Raw genomic sequence first — 23,521 nt, forward strand, 5'->3', positions numbered from 1 at the left:
TAATAATTGTTGAGATTGGTATCGCGCAGCGGAACGTTTTAAAGAAGGTGTGTCAGTTAAAAACAAAGAGGGGAGGGGTGAATTGGTTCTTTTAAAAATTATTATTTTCTTTTAGGACTTTTAACAAACAGTTCAAATGCTAAAGTTGTAGAGTCAAAGAAAATCAACACTGAATATTTTATCCTGGTTCGAATCAAAAGATTTTACTTCAAGTCGTTAATCACTATAAATAGTGATTAACCTTTTCATTAAAAATATCGTTTCAGATTACAAATAGATTAATAAAAAAAGATTAAAAGACAGAGAACACCTTCCTTCGACACACGATGGAAGAACTTGCTCAATCAACTCGAAAAGAACTATTTCAACTTTAGACACACTAAACACAAGCTTCTCTTATTCACAAGGCTTGATATGAGCATACTAAGATTTAAGAACTTCCTCAGAGTTTTTCTGTATTCTCAAATGGCTTAGTTTTTCTCTTAAAGGTTTAGGATGGTGTATATATAGCCCAAGGGTCAGAAACTAAAAAATTGCTCCCAACTGCGAGTGATAATCGATGATCATAAGTGATAATCGATTATTTGCAGCCGTTATAGGGTTTTCTAAAAAGTGTTAATCGATTATCGTGAGTGACAATTGATTATTTGTGCGCCCTGGACAATATTAAACCAAGTAGTGATAATCCATCATCCACTTGTGATAATCCATTATCTGTATGAGCAACTCTTTTCTAAATTGGCTTGTGATAATCGATTATCCACTGAGATAATCGATTATCTGCGCAATGAACCACTAAATAGGAAAACTTTTAAGTACTTTTACAATTACAAAATTAATCCTATAAAATTGTTTCTATAAAATGCTTTTAACGTTGATACAAACAAGAGTCTTCAATTCTTCTGCATAAACATCATCAAAACTTTAGCGGTAGCTTTAAGACACCAATGCTCCTCATTGGTAACAAATTTCACTTTTTATATGAAGTCTTTGGATGATAAAAGCACAATAAAAAATAGTGGAGTCAGTCTTGAAGTTGAGTCGCCAAAATTTTCCGCATACAAAGATCAAAATCATGTATTTGGATCAATGATGTACTATGGTCTAATAGAAGAGATCTAGGAGGTTGATTACACTTGTTTACTTGTCCAGTGTTCAAATGTGAGAGGGAATAAGAGTGATGTCAAAATGGATGAATCAGGTATGACTCTAGTTGATTTTCAGAAGGTGGATTATCGAGACGAGCCCTTTGTCATGACATAACATGCATCTCAGGTTTTTTATATAAAAGATCATGCAATTGAACATTGGTATGTCACTCTTCGGGACAAAAAAGAAAATTGACGTTGATAAAGAAAATCTGAGTAATCTTCATATTGCTACACCCGTCTATTTAAAACAATGATAAATTTTAATGAAGACTCTCTAGTTGACAATTTACATACAATTCAAGAATATCATAATGAGTTTTATAAATAACTCTTTAATTAACAAGTCGATCCTTTTACTAGTGGATTTGCTAAACACAAGTTCAAATATTTAACAAAGTTTCTTTGCCAAGATATGCTTGTATATGTATATGTAAAAAAATTGAATAAATTATAATGAGTTTTGATCACTTATTTTAGTGGAAACGGTGAAAAATTATACTTGAGAGATATGATTTGTAGTCGTAACAAGATTTTTTTTTTCATTGTTGTTAGATGAAAGTCACTCATGTGTTCATAAATCATTGTTTTTCTATTCTCTTGTCCTCTAGGCATCCTGTTCATAAATAATTTGATGTTCTAAAACAAAATTAATGTCAAACTTCGCTATAAACTCACATATCACGTAAGATGTTGTCTTAAAACAACTATAGTTCTTCTGTACTAATATTGATTCCTTCATATTATTCATCCTATGGTCCCACTTCAGTTCATTGGTTCAAAAAAGAGGCAAAGAAAAACAGTTTTCAAAGAAATCAATATTCATGGAAAAGCTAAACTTGTTGCGTTGCCAATAGTGATTCTGCAGAAATACGAATATCAAGTAACAGCTACATAATTTCCTATGGTGGCAGTTTAACTCATTGGTTAATAAAGGAGGCAAAAGAAAACTGTTTTCAACGAAAACAAGATTCATTGAAAAGATAAACCTGCTGTGATCGGAGACACAGTGCTTCCACCTTAAAGGTTCGCTAGTTCTCTGCTTCTTCTTAAATAAAATTTGTCTTTTTACAGAATTCAAATACATCTTTAATATTCTTTCGCCACAACTCTTCAAAGATGTAATAAAAGTAAAGTAAATACATGGATTCTCCTCACCTTGTGCCTCTTGCTGGATCAAGTCTTGTGCACATGGGCTGCAACCTGCTGGATTGCAAGCTGCTCTTCCTTTGGGTCAAGTGCTCTCCAAAATAATTTGCTTTTTTACTTTTCAGCTCGTGAGTGACCTATTTTAGGGTGGAGGCTGCACACTTAATTTCAAGCCGTGACAACAACCATTTTTAATTGAAGTCAGTTTTTTTTCTTTCTTTGCAGGTCGTGACAGCCCTTTTATTTGTTGGACGTCACTCCCACCTTCAATTGAAGTACCCCTTTCTTATAAGTCCAAATTGTATTACCTTCTTTTCTTGTGCACACTTCTCTTGTGGAGAGTCTTTAATTATGTGACAGTCCTCCAAAAGTCTAAAATTGTATTTCCAAAATTTTTCCTGCAAATAATTAGCTCCGATAATTCAAATTATTTAAAATAAGAATTTTTTATCAAATTAAGCATAATTAGTAAAAATGGAAAAATACTGGACATTCAAGCACAATTCCCTCATTAATTCTAGCACAATAAACTAAGTGAAATCAACAAAATATTGACTCATCACCTCAGAAGGCGCGTCGAGGTGCTTTTGTTTGGGGCAGATCTTGTCTAGCAGGACTAGATCAGGGACGCAAAACAAGGCCTCTAGAAACTCAGTCAAAACGTCGTCGTTGGTGACTGTGGATCTCTGGCCAGAAGTCAGGGCAGGCTAGATCCTCCACCTTCGTCGCATATAATCCAGCGTCCACCACCAAAGCAACCTCTAGCTTGGTCGAACATGGCGCCTGCACCTCCACCACGAAGCTTGGAACAAAATGCTCCAAGGGAACCGAATACCAATACATCGTCAAACGCCAAGCCAAACGCACATGGAACCGAATACACCATAGTTGTGAACAATGGGAATCGAATACAGGTTCCGTGTAAATTCTTCTCACCCCTAAAACCGAATACAGGTGGAAAGGAACCAAATACACCTCTAAAATATTATATTTTCATCCACTATTTTCCATCTTCTTCAACTTCAAACTCGTCTTCATCTTCAACCATCGTCTTTATATGGCCATGAACATCATCTACCATACATGCAACTTTCATCACGCGAAGGAAATTGTTATTTCATAGTTAGACTCAATTATATATGTAAACTTCAGGACTCGAGCTGGAATTATATAATAAGTAAAGGATAAATAAAACATTATATTATCAATTCCTTCAAATTTCTACACTCTTGCAGATGATGAAAAAAATTATAAACCCTATAAATCTACACCTTTCTTTTTTTCGTATTTCGTCTAAAGTAAATATAAAAGACATCACTCTCAAATACACTTGAACAGTCTTTTCTGTTCAAGTGAACATAGTCTGAGTTACATGACGCATGACTCTGGGGTTTTTTATTCGAAATAAATGAAACCAGGATCAGGACTTTTGTTTAGGGTTCTCTTGTATAATAAGCTCCCCCTATTGGAATTATTTTATTCTCTGTTCATATCTGTGCATTTATGTTCATATATTTTTATACTTATATTCCTTTTTTATATTGCTCTAAATAATTATATATATCAATTGTACTCTCTCCTTATCATTCAATAAGAAATACAATATTTCATTCTTTCTTCTTTTCTAACACCCCCATGGGATTTAGAATCAGAATACAATTGAAATTTAGTTAGGGAAATCTTATCTGGAAAATTAATTAGGTTTAATGAATTAGAAATTAACATTTAATCGAAAAACCCCATCACAAATAAATTTCTAATTCTCATTTAAAGAAAACCCTAAGCCACTGTAATTAAAATTTTCCCTCCCAGATTAATTGAAGATATAATGTATCCATGGCTACCTTAACAGCAACCATACGTTCCAATTTATTTAAACTTGATGAGAACCCATAATTATTCCTAATTTTAATTAATAGAAACCCTAAATTCTCAATTTATTTCTAAATATAATTAAAAGGAACCTAACCACTTCATAGTTTCTAATTTCTACATTTATTTAATTCACTTTTGAAGGCATTAAAAGAATTCACATCAAATCTGTCTCTCTATATTTTGAACTCACATCCATTACAATCATGTAATATTATCTGTTGCATTGCACTCATTGAAATCCAATAAATAAATAATATAAAAAAACAATCTATGCACCAAGGTCATTTTTAAATCAGGGCAACTATTGTTAATCCATAAAATAATAGTCTAATCTTAAATATTATCTACTTAAAAACTTTCAATACCCAAATACCATAATAAATTAGAAAAAAAAAACCCATGGTACAATGGGTCTTTTTTTTTCCGACTTTAAAATATTTTTAAATAAAAATAATAATAATTAAACCATTCATTAGCTTTTATTTTCTAGTAGCATGCATCAATTCTCAAAACAATTTAATGACATGAACAAGTTTAATTTCAATACATCAACATTAAACCAATTAAATCATTTCAATACATCAACATTAAACCAATTAAATCATAGAAATGAAAGGAGTAGAAGTTAAACTATGAGTGTGATGGTAACAAATTTATTAAGTTTAAATTCCAATTTGAAATTCAGTGCATTTTGTGTTTCTTAATTTCACTTCTGCGACATATGATAAATCAAAATGACATCATGTTTATATTGACAAAAAAAGTTGGAGATGTGAATTGTTTAAAATAAACTTATATGATGTGATTTACTTTGGTAAGTAATTTTCTGGTCCAACTGAGAGCTAGCAATTATGACTAGTTTACTAATGTTTGGTTGATTTTTAATTAGTTTGTATATCAATGAAGTTCTTGGAAACTATTCAATATTCTACAATATGCTAAAATCTAGAAGATGCGTAATTTGTTAGAATATTTTTATTCTTTTTACAAAAATGAAATCAAAATATACTTATCAATATCAAACATTCGAAAGGGAATGAGCAGTGATCTCTTTTTTTTAATAAGGGGACAAAGTCAACAACAACAATTTTCTCTGTTCATAACTCTCTTCAATAGTTTGTGTCTGTTAAATCATTTAGTACGAAGCTTCATTTTTTTGATATGTCTTGACGTTGGTTATATGAATGAAGGTGAAAAGTACATTCCGAACTATTTTTTTCAGCAGAAAATATGTTCTTAGAATTATTTTTAAGAGCTGACTTCAGAAATCCATTTTTTGGACAATGACTTACTCCTTCCAGAACCCCTTTTCTACATAATGGTTTTTCTCTTCTGGAAAATATTTTCGGACAATTTAATAGTGAAAATATCAAATCTCCATATAAACTACTAATTCTAAAATGTAAAAACGAAATGTAATAACAATCAGAAGGGAAAATATATAACACAACCCTTCAATAAAAAATCAACATCAACATTATCAATTATTTTGTTATTAAAGTGGAAAACAAATAAATGAACAGACCAAGAGTAACAAATTGTGATGTTGTGGGTTACTATTTGTATACCCGTCAATTTGGCCCTTTTTAGATGGTTTGACCCTGATCCACATGAGTTGGGACCAGAAAAACTCACAAGATTAGAAAATTCTCTATAAAAAAAGTCCACAAGACTAAAATATCTATAAAAACGTCGTGGATTAGGACCAAATCATGAACCTCTTTTTAAAAAAAAATATTCATTTTGAATATAAGAAAGAAGTGGGTCACATTCATTTTGAAATATTTCTCATATATTCTACTATATTACCAGCTTTCATTTTATTTTTGTTAATAATAATTTATAAACATAATTGATTTATGTGTAATTATATTTTTTGACAATAAAATTAATTTTCTACTTCATAACTATTTCTATATTAGTTAGTTTATGAAGATGCTTTTATACAATTATTCCTTTATTTCTAAACTCTGTTTTGATAATTATTTTTAAAGCGAGTTTTTTAGTTTAAATTACGGACAAAAAGATAAGTAAAAGAATAAAATAAAGTATTGGAACCAATAATAACATTTTTATACAAAATTTCATAATCAAATGCTTTCAAACATGATAATATATATTTCAGGCTTTATGAATAACATTTTAATTTGAATTAATTTATATTTTTTTCCAAAATACGATTTATTTCTATTTAGCTAGTTTATTAGAAATTTTTAGTTAGTTTATTTTTTTAATAGATTTATTGGAGGTTAATAAAGAGAAACGTGAGATGCACCTTGAGTAAATGAAAAATGAACCAGACTTCGTAAAAAGAAAGTGTTTATTTTATCACGAGAGTCACTCTATGCATTACCAAGAGTAATAGATGGATGGTGATGAAAGCTTGGCTTGTTCATAGCTCTTAAATGCATCATTTATACTGTATATATATTAGTTTGGAACGAAATGTGCTGTAATTAATGTTTTATTGGGACGTCATACACTGTAATTTTAATAATTTTTATAATTAAATTTATAATTTATTATCATTTTTTACCATCATAGAATTGAATTGAGAGAAAACTAAATTTACATGTTTTTTATATTAAGTTTAACATTTATCAATATTTTTTTTTTACGTTGATGAAAAACTAAATTTACATGTTTTGAAAAAAATCAAAGACATTAATTAGAATTTAAAAATAAAGAAGCAGAGAACAAGTAAGTGAAAATGTATATGAGAAATGGTAAATTAGAGAATATTTATTTTAATAAATATAGTTTGAAGTATTTGAAAATATTAGATTTAATAAATATTATTGAATAATATTCCTGGGTTGGTAGGTAATATAAAAAATATATATTTGATGTTGATTTAGTTGTTTGAGGGTTGAGTTTGGAAATAGTGAATGCAATAAAAGTAGTGAATCTGATTGGGAAATAGAAAAGGTAAGAACATAATTAATCTGATTATCGGTTGAAGTTGGGTTGCGTGAAGCATTAAATAGCTTCATTTTGGTAAGAGCAAATCAAGATTAGTCTTCATTTCAAGTTCTTCTCTTTCTATGAGACACGTGTATATTTGCATGTTCATTAATTGGTCATGCCATGTCACTCCTTTTTTGTTTTTCCGCAGATAAATTTTGAATTTATAAGAAAAAAAAAAAAGGTTCTTTGCAGCATACGTGACAAACTTTTGATCTGTTTTATCTGTAGCTGTGTTGCAGATTTCTGATCCAATGGCTCCAAGGTGCTCTGCACAATACCACAAGGTGCTCTGCACCATACATAGGAAAAACCACAAGCGCTCTGCACCATACCATAAAAGCCAAGATTGATTTTTTCTCGTACCCAATGGCCACCAAACAGTTTTTCAGGTTCCATAAAGGAAAATCGTTCGATCCTTGTCATAAATAAGAAAAAGATCAAGCCTTGTTGGACGTAAATGGTGGCGGCCAGTAACAGCATGAGGGCTACAACAGTAAAAAAAACAACGATATGGAGAACACGAGAACCACAGCAGGAAGAGGTCCAAGGAGATGAAGACTGAGAACATGCTGAGAGAGTGAAGGGGAAAAAATACAGTTTTCAAAAAGATGCTATTGAAAAAAGATGAATACCGTTGGCAATAGAAGAAACCCTAGAAATTGCAGAGAGGTTCCGTCTCCAACCTTTCTTCTTCTGTACTAAAATTGCTTCTTTCATATTCATCCCATGGTCCCAGTTCAGCTCATTGGTTCAGAAAGGAGGCAAAGGAAAACAGTTTTTCAAAGAAATTAATATTTATTGAAAAGCAAAAACCTGCTGCAAATACAAAAATATGAAGTAACAGCTCATAACCCTATATTTTGTTTCATAGCCTATGGTGGCAGTTCAACTCATTGGTTCACAAAGGAGACAAAAGAAAACTGTTTTCAATGAAAACAAAATTCATTGAAAAGATAAACCTGCTGTGATCGGAGACACAGTGCTTCCACCTTAGAGGTTTGCTTGTTCTCTGCTTCTTCTTAAATAAAATTTGTCTTCTTACAGGATTCAAATTGATCTTTAATATTCTTTCGCCACAACTCTCCAAAGATGTAATAAAAGTAATGTAAATACATAAGTATGAACATTTCAATTTTTTCCTAAATTATTTATCTACTAATTTTTTTTTCTTAAATGATCTGATGATAAATTCAATTATATTTCAAATATTGATGAAATAAAATGACACTAGATAAAATACAAATAATTATCAGATAAAGTTTATAAACCTATAAATCTATTAAAAAAATTAAAGTATATAATAAATTTCTAACAGAAGAGACTTATTTTATTAAATTTGTTTATATTTGAACTCGCTTTTTTAAATAAAAATGGTGAAAATGGTATATTCAATTTTTTTTTTATAAAAGAGAAACTTGCTGGAGAGTGAATCTGTCTTTCGTATATGTTTATTTGTTTGTTGCTTTTCTTACTTACAATTATATTTTTATGATGTCAGGAGATGAGAATGATCATATGAATTCAGCAGTGTCGGAGACTGACGCTGAAATTTTGAAGTAGATAATTTAGTTTTGTATATATCAGTTTTTGAAAATTAATATTATGTTTTTGACTCAATAAAATATTACTTTTAGAATTATTATATATATATATATATATATATATATATATGTTATAAATATTTATTTAAAATAATTGTAATAGTTTATTGAGTTATTTCTTCTTTCATTCTTTCATATAGAATGTCTCATTTAATAATTATATATTATTAAAATGAAATATTATGGCTATCGTTCGAAAACTTTGTTTAGAAACGACAGAATATTATAAACTTTTAAAGATTTTTTTTATCACTAACAATTATACTTAAAAAATAGATTTACATAACTTTTATGTTCTTAATGTGTCATTTACCTTTTAAGTTCCATTAATATTTTTTCAACGGATTATATCGTTATGGAAAATAGTAACACTTAACGTTTGATCAAGACAAAAATTCTAGAATTCTTCTTATTGTTACTATTAGAAATATTCAGAATACATCATCACTTTTCGATGAATATATTATTGTACATCTAACTAGTTAAATAAAAAATAAAAAATAATAATACAACTATAAATAGTAATTAAATTACAAAAAATCATCTAATTTCTTATTCCACTAAAATCAAATACAAAAAAATTATATACAATGATTACAATAATGAAGGTCCCTTGAGTCCAAAAACAAAGGAAGAACCTACTCTGGCCAGGAAATAGAGATTTCTACCGAAACCTACGAAAACAAAAAACGATATCATGTTAAAAAGAATCTTAGCAACATATTGTTATTAATAGATAAATTTAAAAGAGTCTCATTAATACAATACCATATGCAATGAGGGTTTTGGCCAGCATTATGCTGTTAAGAACAATTAACATTAAACCTAAACTCCTACAAACTTGCTTGAGAATTGTGGCTCTTAAGTCTTTTAGCCCTGGAAGGTAGAAAAGAAACATACAATTCAATAGCTGTGGCTTAGTCTACAAATATAAACCTACGAATAGGACATTAAAAATTCACTATCATGTTCATTAACAAAATATAAGCAATTCAAACTTTCAAATACTCACATTGAAGATATATATTTATCAATTTCATCCTTATCGGTGAGACTGTACAAAAACCAGCTTTCTTCAGGTAAAGTGGCAGTTTCATCTTGTATCTTCATATCTGCATTGTTGCTTTCTTTTAAAAAAACTTGCTAATTCCCAAGTCAAAATGGTATCATCAATCAGAAAATTTTAGCTCATAAATTTTGAGAATTACCTTGCCGCAAAACACATTCGTCGTTGTAACTTTGTACCTTCCAAAATGTCATCCCATTGTTATCCACAAACACTGGATTGATTCTCGTGGCATCACATCCACTTTTGTCTTTAACATTAGAAAAACAATTGTCAACCCTTAAAATAGTATAAACATTAAAACTAGCAACATATAAAACAACTATATGTATCCAAATTTCCATTTTGGCCTTGTTAAGAGCGTTAATTTATTTAAGAAACAAAATTAGCTACACATAATCTATTTTCTGTTTTTACCACATTAAAACATTATTTCTTTATCAAACCAAGACCTACCAAGATGTTTAGAAAAATACAAAATCGAGGAATTTAAACTAAGAAAGTGAACATCTTAAATGATATTATGTAAGCGAATCCTTTTGTGCGAGAAAAGAGTCAAGATACTAAATGATAAAAGCATTGAACAGTATATAATAATGCAAACGAAATATAGCAAAACCTAAGACAACCTATGTACCTACAGTTGTTTGAAATTCCTATTAGTTCTTTTTCGTCCTAGTATGATCATAAAACAAAACCAACATTTTATTTTGCTTTCAGAATCCTGAGCTAATAACTAGTTGTATAACACTTGGATAACTTTAAACCATGGATTTTTGTACCACACCAAAACATTTTGACCTAAAGATGAAAGTGGAGAACTTTAGCAAAGTTAACATGAATGATGCATAATTCATAATCAATTAATCATGACATACATTTTTCACTTGTGCTTTTTAACCTTAACATCTCAGCGTGTGCTTCGCCAACCTTAACATTCTCGTTGGCCCTCTCATTCTGCAACTGTGCANGACACTTTATCTGTACATATCATACACACAGAATTATGAACACACTATAACAGCAAGGATAATCCATATACAAAGAGCATCATAACATCTTGTTTTCTATTACCTTTNCCTTGGCTGCAGCAATCTTAAGTTTTGTTTCTTTCACTTCTTTTGCATGTCTTGAATTTTCATCCTGAATATAGCTCCTTAGTTTTCTGGACATATTAAGCAAGTTTCCAACCAATTTAATTGATATTAAGACAACAAAAGTAAGAAAAAAAAAACAAAAGAAAGATGAAGTGGTGAAAGTAACAAAACAAAAGAAGAATACACAAAAAAGGAATAGTTTTTAATAGGACTTGAAATACTTACGCAGTGTTCAAAGCTTCGTCACAAAGAAAAGTCATCAGTTTAAACTTCTTAGACAAATCCAATTTATAGTATCCACTGATGCCTTCTTGAAACCAATCCAAAGGGAAATCATTTAGGTGATGTGCTTGCATAATCAAATCCTCTAAATGTTTCAACCATGAATTAGTTTCATTCTTGGTTGATAAGGATAGAGACCTACACCAAAATCATCCATATGGAAACTTTAATTCAAGCATCTCAAAAAAAATTAACCACTAAGAAAACTTCAAACAAGAGTTGTAAGGGATAACTCACTCTTTTTTCGAATCACCAAGGATCAATGCCAACAATCTAAAGTGAAATTGAATCAGTGAGGAGTTATGCTCATCCATACTTTCTCTACTGATCAATTCTTCAAAAATGGCTTTAGCTTCTCCTTCCTTGAGATCAAGACCCTGATTAAAATTACACAGAGGACTAACGAGTGAAGAAACACTTAATAAATATATTATGAATGGCTGCAACACCATAACTATAAAGCAACAATTAAGCTTGAACAATAATACCATTTTTTCTAAGGTATATAATTTAATGTAACAGAACGGAATATCATTCATGGTCAAAACGTTCAATTGAATGATATTGATAGCAATAATTAGTTCCAATTTGATAACATCCCTCTGTAGCTGATTGTGGTTATTCAATCAGTGAACTATTAAATGCAATTAATTAAGAAAAAAACATCAGGAAAAATTGTTAACATGAAACCATACCTTCCCAAACACTCTGCAAAACTCTAAAATCTGCAATGCATTCCCCACCTCTTTGGGTGGTAACTCGATGCCAAATATTTCTTTTAACTCCATGCCAGGTGGCAAAAGAATTTCCTCAGCAATTATCTCTTCTTGGAACATGGCACCAACATTATCACCACCATAATCTTTGTTGTAAACTTCAGCGACATCATTTGCATCTGAAAAATGTTCATTTCCAAGTTCCCCAGAGAGAAGTACTTCAGGCTCCTGCAAGAAATAACAATAAAGAACAGGAACCATCTCATGAAAAGTTTATCATAAATTAAAATATAAACACATTTTAACTCTTATCATCATTAACATATCATGAATTTGCACAGTTAAACAAGAGATCCCTTTCAACCAAATCTGTCAACCACAAGAGATTTAGCAAAGGGACAGGTAGAAAAATAGCATACCTTTTCCAGACTACCTTCATTTAATGGATTTGATGTTTCTAAATTTTTCTTCATAGAAAGCATTTCTGCAACCGAATTAAAGCCAGATTCCTTGGCACTACGATATAAGGGACCAGTAGGCTGTTCACCTCGTCGCTTCCTACAAACATAACTCCTTTATCAGAATGAACTCATGGATACAATACCAACTAAAAAAGCAAATAGAACAAATTGAAAAGAAACCCACTGGCAAAGACTACAGTTGCAAATGCCTCGACACCTCGGACATGTCCAATTAGCCAACTGTGCAACCTCTTCAGCATTCTCTCCATACCTAATTCATCACAGGAAAATCGTCATTGGAGAAAACATATACGTATATACAAGTATTGTATTGTTATACTCTCTGATCCTTTCATTTTGTACCATGTATATCTCAACTGACAATCAGAGCCTAATTCCTTCTAAATGTATAGCATGTTTGGACCCCACATTTGGAACATTTCACATTTACAAAAACAATATTAGTCATAGTTTTTAGAAAATTTTAAGTTGTTCCTTGCATTGGATGTGTGTCAAAAATCCCATTGCTTTGCAACTATAGTTGAAACACACAAAAACCACCAAAATGTGTTGTCTTTTTTCTGTACAAGGCCACAGGTATCCAGCAAAATAAACAACTATAGACAACAACTGTTTTATTCATGGTCCTACCCAGTTCACACAAGATATAGTATCTCATGAGGGATACCAGTGACCTGGTACAAGACAAGATATTTTTGTGATTTCTTTGTATACTCTTGCAAAAAAATGGATCTTTGGATGGTGCTGCAAATTAAAAAAGGCTTTCCCATAAACATGGCCAAAAACAAGGCCTTTTGCTCCTCTATGCCGTTCCACTGTTCCCATATCTTCATATATATCTTTGCTATGCTGCATATGATAGGAAGGAATATAGCAGTAACCTAGCTGAGATTTCTTCCTCAACAGTGATGCTAAGCATATCACACTTTTATGAAAAATACAAACATCTAAAAAAAAAAAAATCCAAGATTTATAATGCTGAACTGACCTAGTCAAAAGACACCTGTGGCAGAACTTAATCGGACAATTCTTCCCTTTCTTTAAGTTCTTGCAGGTTGCAGCAAAATTCTCCTTTTTTTGCCGGCACTTCACAGTGGAAAACCAACAAAACAAATGTGTTATCATCCAAATGTACCTCAAAATCAAGAAACAAAATGAACAACAAAGAGTAATAAAAAAAATCAACACACTCCAACATGCAAAATGAAAAATTGGACATCACAAAAAAGCAAAAATTAATAAAATACTTGATGACAAGATTTTCCAGTTCCCCCAATTTGAATTGCAGGACTGGCCACAACATCCTCAGAGTTCTTAGTCTGAGCAGAAGATAATCTCACGTCCATTTTTGAGTAGGAGAAAGGAATTCCCTCTTTGAATGCTGGGTTGAAGGAAGTAGAAAAGGCAAGAAAGCTGGTTTGCAATTTTGAGAGTGTCCTTCCGTCTCTCTCTATATATAATAAAAAAAAACTTTATTAATTGCAATAATAAATGTATTAATTTGTTTTATCAATCTACAAATGTATTAAAGCTAAATCTGAAAAATTTTCTGAAGATGTTATTCTAATTTACTAAAAGTAGTCTACTAAATGCCAAGTGGATTACAATGGAAATTTAAAGGCCAATCTAAAGGCAACTGGAAATAATTAAATAAGGAATTAGCATAGCTTTAGATTCCAAAACCAACACATAGTGTGATACCCAAAATAGCCTGAGACAATACAAAAGTATATAGTTGAATCTCAAATGCTGAGACAATACAAAAAGAAGCTTGAAAAAGAGTAATTATAAATGCTAAGGATAAGGATAGAAGTTATAAGCTTAAGATGAGGTCAAAGTCCATGATATACCTCCAAATGAACATAAATGGAGTTTTAAATTAAATAAATAGCAATAAATGAGTAAAAAAAGACCAGGGAACATAACATCCTTAAAAGAGCTCACAATACAGAGAGAGATATGATAGTGTGTGCACAAGGGAAGATATGAACCAGCAACATAAGTTATGCATCCTATTCTACTAATTTACTAATTTTTGTTTAAATTAAAATTAGAAAAATTACACTATTTTAATTTTCCTAATCTCCAGATCATAGAATAAGTAGTGAAAAAAATAGTCAGTTATGCGACATGAGTAATAGTACTATTGATTGGTTAACCAATGCAAATTTGACAATCATACTTCTACAAGAATCAATGGTAGAACAGGAGAACTTCTATTCGTATTCCTCAACAGTGAGGCAAGACAGACAAAAATGATGTCCCAAAACTGAAGAACATGTCACAAGCTACTTTAGAAGAATGTTCAAATTCCATTATCAACAAGTTCATGCAGTGGCAATCTAATTGTCTGGCTAATGCTGCCAGTGCGGATGAAGATTGTTAAGAGTCTATAGTATGAAAAAAGATTCATATGCAATCCCCTAACAGTTTAAGTTTATTTTATGGTTGGTTAATGACAAATATATCATTATGTATTAAGAAGGATTCAGTTTTGACCATGTTCAGAACCAAATCACCCCAAATTTAAGTAGGAAATTGGTTCACGTACTGTGTTGTGTTTCATTTGAAATGAAACACAAACAGAGAACAGAGAAAAATAAATGTTACTTTTATGTTTTATGTATTTCCTAAAAGTATGAAAATGGAGTAATAATATACAAAAAATAAAAGCAACTAATTGACTATTCACTAATTCAAATAACATACATGGTCATATAAGAATATTTGTTTTCATGTATCATCCAAATGCTGCTCATCTCCATAGCAATATCTGGTAAAATCACTCTTCACCTGTAAAAGCACAGGACAACACATGATAGATTTAATGTTCAAAGCCATCTAGGTTCGACAAACAAGCAGTGGGTAGAATGGAATGATTAGAGGGAAAACTTGAACTAATGTTAATAGAAAACAAAATAAATTGAAAAGTATGGATGGACTTGATATTGAATGCATAAAATGACCATTTATAGGAATGAACTATTTGCTTGGTATGTACACCATATGTGGTTGGCAATTTTGGCATGACCCATGGACACTACACAAAATGAACTCTGTACTATAAGGTTTGTTTAACCAATATATCAGTCCAGAATAAAAAAGATAATGAATGTAGCAGATACAATTAACAAATATGTTTAATCTTGATAAATTCCTGCAACTAAGGTTAATCGACATCTCATATCAGTTTGACTCGTGCATAGCATACAATTCATCCACTGAGCCTTTTAGACTATACATCCAAATGTGACCATTTTAGATAACACGTTATTAGTAATTTAAAATGAAACCAACAATGACGGTAAGAATTAATCTACCATAAGATTACCTGTTTAAGAATTGGAGTTGCACATGTTTCCCACAAGCTTTGAGCATTTGAATATGTGAAGCATGCTGGCATGAGTTTTGCATACTGCAAAAAAGATGGCACAATGACAGAATATTAACAATACAAAGAGTACTTGACCCATAGGATCATTCAATCAAAACATCAATGCACCAAGAAAAACATGAAACAACTGTTAGGACTCAAATAGTCTAGTCTCATACTTTTTAAACATACTAGATGACATTTACACTACATTTTGATAATAACATTCAAGATTAAGTTTGGAAGTAACAACAGAGTTAAACCACAGATCCTCTTGTTTGAACATATGCTTTGGAACTTACTAAATCGATTAAAAAGCTTAATGAACTTATATTATCTAACCTTCTATAAGACAAAAACAGCATGTCGCTAGTGTATATAATTTGTTTTTATATATAAGTATTATCCAGCATCCAACAGTCTGCTTTTGAGAAGGATTTACTTTCTGGTAAGATTTTATTAAAATAAGATGAATATTTTTACGCGCTTTAATTTAAAATTGTAAATGGAAATAATATAACACAAAAAGAAAAATATTACACCGTAATCCCTAGGGCACTTACATTAATTTCCTTTTCTGATGTGTCCAGCACATATCAACAAACCAGAGATGTGCATAAGCTGTCTAACAAGGAAGAATAAAATCTATTTGGAATAATTTTTTACAAGAATATGAAAAATAACAAGAAGATCTGCTTCAACTTTCTAACAATCAAACATTTGTTTCAGTACCCATTATCAAATGTCTTACCATGAACACATTGTATCTACTTCAATGTCCCAGAAGTACACCAGCTACTTCAAAAGAAAGTAATGCCAACACTATTAGCTGATAAAGCTAGAGAAAGAAAATCTGGTAAAATAATTAAAAGAAATTTCCAAATCCAAACCACATTTAGACAACACATCAGGTGTTCCATTGGTTTCTCTTAAATGTGTGAATTCTTTTAAAGTAATGGTAGGATGACACATTTACATTCATTTGACACACATAAGGATAAAATGATCATAAAAAAGTATTTTTAAACTTTTAAGAAAAAAGTAAATAGTAAAAAGTAAAGAAGAATAGTGTCAAATGAATGTAAAAAATTTGTATCTAAGTATCATTTCTCATTCTTTTAAACCACTGCTTCCTCTGAATCAGACTTTCAACAACAATATTTAACTGGTTTTGAAACCTATGTCTTAAGGAGGACTATCAAAGGTAGGCGTGAATTCTTTTAAACTACTGCTTCCTTTGAGTCAGACTTTCAATCACAATATTTAGCTGGTTTTGAAACCGTTTTATTTAAGGAGGACTATCAAAGGTAGCAGACACTATGAGACTTTACAACACACATCCCCACAGGGGAATGTCTCTGGAAAACTGGGCAATCCTACTAGAGCAAGTAATATTCCATCTTAAAACAAATTAGTATTAACCAAAGAAGTTGCCCCACATACATATCAGTTGCACTCAAAGTCTTGATGTATGCAATGTGGGACTTCCAAGCATTTCTCCTATAACTTGTGCTGTTAGCCTTTGCCTCAGTCTTTTGATTTAAATTTGCAAACTCAATTCATTTTAACAGCTTTCTTCCATTATACATATTTAAGAGTGAATTTAATTCAAACACCACCACTGTGCTTCTAGGTGTTTATGATGCAAGCATTTCCAACAAGGTATTTCTATTATTGAAAACAAATTAAAAATAAAGTGTTACAGTTGGGATGTAAGTTTAAGTGTAAGTTGTCTTCATAACTCATTATGAGGAGATAAACTGAAAATAGTTTATTAACCTATTTATAAATTGTTTCAAACATTTACACAAATGCAAACACTCTCATTTCCAAAAAAAAATATTTTTACCAGAAATGAAAACACCCTTGTAGAAGTTGTCTTTACAGTATCCAATTTAGCTCATTTAAATGGTAAATTATTTTTATAAATTACAAATACCATCTATTATGTTAGACCAATAGACCTTCCATAATTATTATTATTACTATTATTATTAAACTACAACTTTTATGTGCATGCTCAAAATGTAGGAAAAAATACTATAATTTCTTACAAATTTTATGAACTATTCTGAGTTGAGAAAGACAGCATGATCTTATGAACTTGACTGAGTTAATCTAAACCCTAACAGTAAATTACTTATTCGAAACTCATCCTAGGTAAGGTCTGATCCAGTTCATATATTGAGAAAAGAGGAACAGAAATATGGTTTCCAATGAGAGAAAACAAATACCATCGGAACCAAGCTGAACCGATTGCGACCGCCATGCGGCACAAATATGAAACCCACATGAACAAGCAGTGACAGAGTTCAGCGCTGAGTCCGGAGCGAGTTGAATGGTGAAGAATAAAGAACCAGCCAGAAGGAACAGTCGCTTCATCGGACATTGCAGAGATGTTGCTCTGTTAATAGCTTCAGCTTTCCTTGTTTCTTCTTTTAAAGAATTGTTACTGTACAGAACTTTATTTCACATTTTTTGAAAATAAAAGTCATACTTTTTTCTTCTATCCATTTTTTATTCTTTGTGTTCTTTCATGACTGTATTTAATTATATTATAAATGAGAGAACTTTACAATAAAGAGACAGATGAAATATATTAAATTTTACTATAAAAAATTATAATACCTTCAAGTGATGATGATTTTCTTATTTTTCTATTTCTCGGGTGTGCATTAACCATAGTAGTAAAATGCTTTCTAATACTTTAAAAAAATAAAAAATAATATTTTTTAAAAATATTTATTATCAATAACTATACCTCTATAAATAAGAAATATTTTTTGGTGTTTCTTTTTCTAATTTTACTCTTTTTCTAAGTGCTGACAGTACCTATGTTTTTGGTAATATTTTATAATAAATTTAGAATCTATCTATTTCATATTTTTTAAAAGATTATCTAAAAACATTAAAAAATTTAAACCCAAAATAACTCTCTAATATAAATAAAATCTAATTTAAATTCATTTATAGTATAGGAAGAAAAATTAAAAATCAAGTTTCCCATACTTCCTCTCAAAACTAAAAAATATTAAAAAATTAAAGGCAGAAACAAATATCACTATATCTTGTATGTTAAAAATATTTTTGATTTTAAAATATCTTTAAATAATTTCTTTACAATATATGTTTATTTTATTTTTTAGTATTCAACGTTCTTTTTTATGTTTACTTTCTAAATCAAATACATTTTATTAGTTATTTTGTTCATTTGAGTTTCATTACTAATGTGTATATTAATCTTTTTTAATCATGTGTGATGATATAACACATTAATCTTTGAATGTATCAATAGGTGATGTGAGATTTGTAGATAATTTGTTGGATCTGAAACTACATAAAAAATTAATTTAAAATAAATTAGCATTTGAGGAATTAATTTTCATAGAAGTCTAATCAAATAACAACTAAAACAGTAGATTTTATTTATTTGAGAAGCTTAATTCATTCTAAATGCTTTTTTTTTCTTATAAACATTTATAGGAAAATTTAGTCACTCAACTCAATATAATTGGTTTTAAAACCATGTAAAAATTCATATTAAAATAAATTAGTATCTGAGGAATTGATCAACAAATATATAAGTTATATCAGAGGACTTTGTCACTTGGATTAGGTGATATGGGACTTCGCGACATTTTTTCTATGACTTCCCACTTAACTATGATTAGAAGTTTTTTCAACTAACTTTGTTAAGAACTAAAATATACAGTAGATTTTGATTTCATTAAGAAGTTGAATTCCTTCTAAATATTTTCTTGTCCTATAAATACTAACAGCGAAATTTATTTACTCAACACAAAAATATTTGTACCGGTAAGGTTATTAATAAAGATGTAATTTATTTATTTTTGTTTTTCTTTGCATTTGTTTGTAGTATAAGACAATAAATAACCAACAGTTCTCAATATCATGTTATTAAAAGTTTTTCACATTTCTTCAAATAATGAGAAGAGTTGTGTACTGTATACAACTTAAGCTACCCAATCACAGGTAAGTCTTAGTCTTTTACACGTGTGCAGTGTCAAAATGGTATCAAAAAATAGTGTTAAAATATCATTTTCCTTTACTATTCAGTCATAAACCAATGGAAAATGATATTTTGACACTAATTTTTGACACTATTTTGACACTGTACACGTGTCAAAACGTGGTTGGACGATTTCAAATTAAAAAAGCTAAAACAAAGACATATTTGAAAGAAAAAACTAAAGTTTTTTTTTTTAATTTAAAATCGTCCAACTACATTTTGACACGTGTGCAGTGTCAAAATGGTATCAAAAAATTAGTGTCAAAATATCATTTTCCTAAACTAATCTGTCATATTCTACTGGGTGATATTATTTAACTTAGCATAATATGCATCAAAAAGTAAATAGATCATTGTGTTCATCATGGTCCTCTAGGTAAGGACCTATAATATTCATAATCATCTTATAACACTTTAATCATCGAAGTAAATGATTTAGACTCTTTTTTATATGATACACTCTCTTAACTTAGATGTCAGAGTTTTTTTTTGCAAGCACACTACCATCCATTCATGAAAAACGAGTACTGAAGAAATGACTAAAAGAAATATCTTCATATGAAACATTCGACTCCATAAATATAATATTTATTTACATCAAAATTTATTCACTCAAAACAAAAATTTGGTTTTGAAACCACATAAAAAAATCATTTTAAAATAAATTAGCATTTTTGGAATTGACCAATAATAATTCATGAATTGTTTACAAGTTATTTCAAATATTTACACTAAGTTAAGATATATTATGAAAAGATAAATTACTATTAAGGCAATGTAATATATCATGAAGTTTTAGAGTACAAGCTATACATATATGTTGGTTAATGCCATAAATTTTAATTAGTTTTAAGAAGAAATCATAAAATCATAAATTATATCAGATACTATATTTGGACTTGACATTACTTTTTTTGAGGTATAGTTTTAGAGCATTGACCTGATAGTAATTTATCTTTTCGTGATAACTTAACGTAGCGTAATTATTTGAAATGACTTATAAATAAGTTCATAAACTATTTATAGTTTGCCATAAGATAACTTAAATTTATATTGCAAATAAACACTTTAATCTTGTTTTATGTTAATAACATAATTAACTTATGCAGAAATGTTTGCATAAATGCATATCTAATAAGTATTTTGGTGTTGAGTGAATAAATTTTACTATAAATATTTATAAGAAAAGAAAGTAGCTAAAACGAATTGAAGTTCTCAAAGGAACTAAAGCCTACTGGTATATTTCAGTTTCTAACAAAATTAGATGAAAAGACTTTCGTAAGAGTTAATCACACAAGTAATTGGAATAATGTTAAAAGTTCCCCCATCATCTCAAGTATTAAAGTATAACATGTATACTTGTTGGACAATTTCACAAATACTAATTTGTTTTAAAATTTATACAATATCAAAACCTACATTAAAATCTTTTACTTGAAAAGATAGAAGAAGAAATTTTTAGAGTAAATAGAAACTTAATTTATTTGAAAATTTAGTAAAAAAAAAATTAAAGAAAGAAAATTATAGAGAAAGAAGGAAAAGTTTTTATGGAGAGTTAAGAAAAATGAGGGGTAACATTACAAATTTTATTGCAACTAGTTTTCTTCTTTTGGTTGTGTTTTTGCTTAATATATTTTTTGGGTGTATAACCTTTTAAATGGTTTAATTTGAGATCCAATTCATAATAATTTGGATTATTTTTTGGATTTTTAAATTCTAAATCTCAATCCATTTAATTAGATTTGAATTTTAAAATTTTAAATCTCGATCTAGTTAATTGGATTTAAATTGGATAATGTTTTTGGATTTTATAAATCTAAAATTAAGATATTTTTAAGGTTCTCGGGTTAGTTCTAATTGTTTTTAATTAAACGTTCAACTTCGGTTTTCTCTATCCAAAGATCGATTTTATAAGCCACTTTTTAAAAGTGTAGAGAGTTTCTTTGCAACATAACAATAAACCTCTCAAATGAATAGTTAATTTAAAATTTGGTTTAAAAAAATATATATATAGACTCAATATTTGAAAATTAGGTTAGGAAATTGAAGACTCATTTTCACAATTGTCATTGATGATAAATTATCATAAGTGGTAATTAATTATTCTCGAAGTTATTTCAAAATTTATTTTCTCTTTGTGATAATTGATTATCATGTGTGATAATTGATAACTCTAGAGACTTTTTGACAAATTGAAATTAACTGGAATAATCAATTATTACTTATGATAATCGATTATTCTAGAGAATTTTTAAAGTAAAACTCTTTCCTATGTAATCTTTCAACCTGCTATGTATTCTTCTAAGTCCAATGCACAACCACAAATGACTTATTATAAAAGCTTAAAAGTAAACAACAAGTCTTCTAACGTCATTTGCATTGTTTTGGATTCTTGGACTTGCTTTTTGTCATCATCAAAATATTCTTATCTTCAGTTCTTTCCTTGTTGCTAACACTGCCCAACCAAAATTCGGCGAAGTTGAGCTTGACCAAAATTTTAGGGAGCCAAGCCTAACCGAAAGTTGACTACGTTAACCCCAACTAAAATTCGAATGAGTTAACCATTACTAAAATTCGATCGAGTCGACTCCAACTAAAATTTGGTTGAGTCAGTCCTAACCCAAACTTGATCAAATTAGCCCTGACCAAGATTCAATAAAGTCGACCCAAACTTAAACTCAACCATGTTGACCCATATTGAAATTCGAAAATGTCAACCCTAGCCAGAATTTGGGTGAGTCAACCCTGACCGAAACTCAGCCAAGTTTAGCTCAACCAAAATTCGATTGAGTCTGACTCGATCGAAATTAGCTGAGTTGGTCTCAACCGAAATTTGACCTCATTAGTATAGGTTGAAATTTGAATTGGTCGAGTCAATCGTGGTCAAAGTGAAAAACTAAATTGAGCCGATACTAAGTGAAATTCGGTCGAACGTGCCTCGATCGAGCTGTCCGGGTCAAATGTTGGTTGAGTCAGCTCCAACCAAAGGTCGGGTAATGAGTGCCTATTTATACCTTCATTTAACTTTTAATCTTGATTTCTTAATTGGCTTTTGGGCTTAAGATTCTGTTTTAATTATAATCTATTCTAAGATAACTAAATGAACTTGAGATATAAAAATAGGTTAAAAATATTTTTTTAGTTTAATAAATGTTCTTGTATTGATGCAATTTAAGTTCATAAATTATTTAAGCTACAAGAAATCAAGTCAAACATTGAATGAAGAATGCAAGAAAAGCATGAAAAAGTGAAGAAAAACATTGGCACTTAAAAAACTAATTTAGTTGAGCGAAACTAAATTTGACTAAGCCAAGAAGAAGGAATGAACAATAAAAGTTAGACCTTATAATTTTTTCCTTTTATTTTTTTTCAAAAAAAAAAAACAAACTTGAATAATTCAATAATCTTTATGATGAAAGATAGTTTGAGACACATATATCTTTAGATATTTTATTTGATATTTTGAAATAAATATCTTATCCAATTATATAAAATATATCAAAACATAATAATTTTGAATTTTTTTTTGAATATAACAAAATCTTCTTAAATATTTTTAAATCTTCATAAAAATTAAATATATCTTAAAAATATTGGATTTAGTTATAAGACAATTAGACTTGGAGATACTACATTATCATAAGAAAACTCAAAATAAAATACAATCAAATATATATTTAAATATATATTTAAAGAGACTTGGAGAAACACATCAAAAGAGCTTAAGAATTTTTT

At 29.6% G+C, this 23,521-nt stretch overlaps 1 protein-coding gene across 7 annotated transcripts; it reads right to left on the reverse strand.

Annotated features, from left to right (window-relative positions):
• Positions 1-9,059: 9,059 nt before the first annotated feature.
• Positions 9,060-18,183, reverse strand: LOC106758998. 7 transcript variants are annotated; one of them, XM_022785942.1, is made up of 18 exons: positions 17,991-18,183; positions 16,508-16,551; positions 16,320-16,377; positions 15,715-15,798; positions 15,093-15,176; positions 13,631-13,833; positions 13,372-13,469; positions 12,547-12,633; positions 12,321-12,459; positions 11,881-12,129; positions 11,423-11,562; positions 11,129-11,323; positions 10,881-10,971; positions 10,685-10,787; positions 9,949-10,056; positions 9,753-9,852; positions 9,509-9,616; positions 9,060-9,414 (listed from the first exon to the last, which is right to left on the reverse strand). In XM_022785942.1, exons 6-17 carry the CDS (start codon positions 13,727-13,729, stop codon positions 9,574-9,576), a joined length of 1,452 nt encoding a protein of 483 aa, XP_022641663.1. In that variant the 5' UTR covers positions 13,730-13,833; positions 15,093-15,176; positions 15,715-15,798; positions 16,320-16,377; positions 16,508-16,551; positions 17,991-18,183; the 3' UTR covers positions 9,060-9,414; positions 9,509-9,573. The 7 variants fall into 7 exon arrangements, with proteins under 7 accessions (XP_022641663.1, XP_022641660.1, XP_022641661.1 ...); XM_022785939.1 differs by having other exon boundaries at positions 16,320-16,381; XM_022785940.1 differs by having other exon boundaries at positions 16,320-16,381; positions 16,508-16,554.
• Between the last annotated feature and the right edge of the window lie 5,338 nt (positions 18,184-23,521).

The sequence above is a fragment of the Vigna radiata genome, chromosome 1 (genome assembly GCF_000741045.1).
Source record: "Vigna radiata var. radiata cultivar VC1973A chromosome 1, Vradiata_ver6, whole genome shotgun sequence".
NCBI classification, from domain to species: domain Eukaryota; kingdom Viridiplantae; phylum Streptophyta; class Magnoliopsida; order Fabales; family Fabaceae; genus Vigna; species Vigna radiata.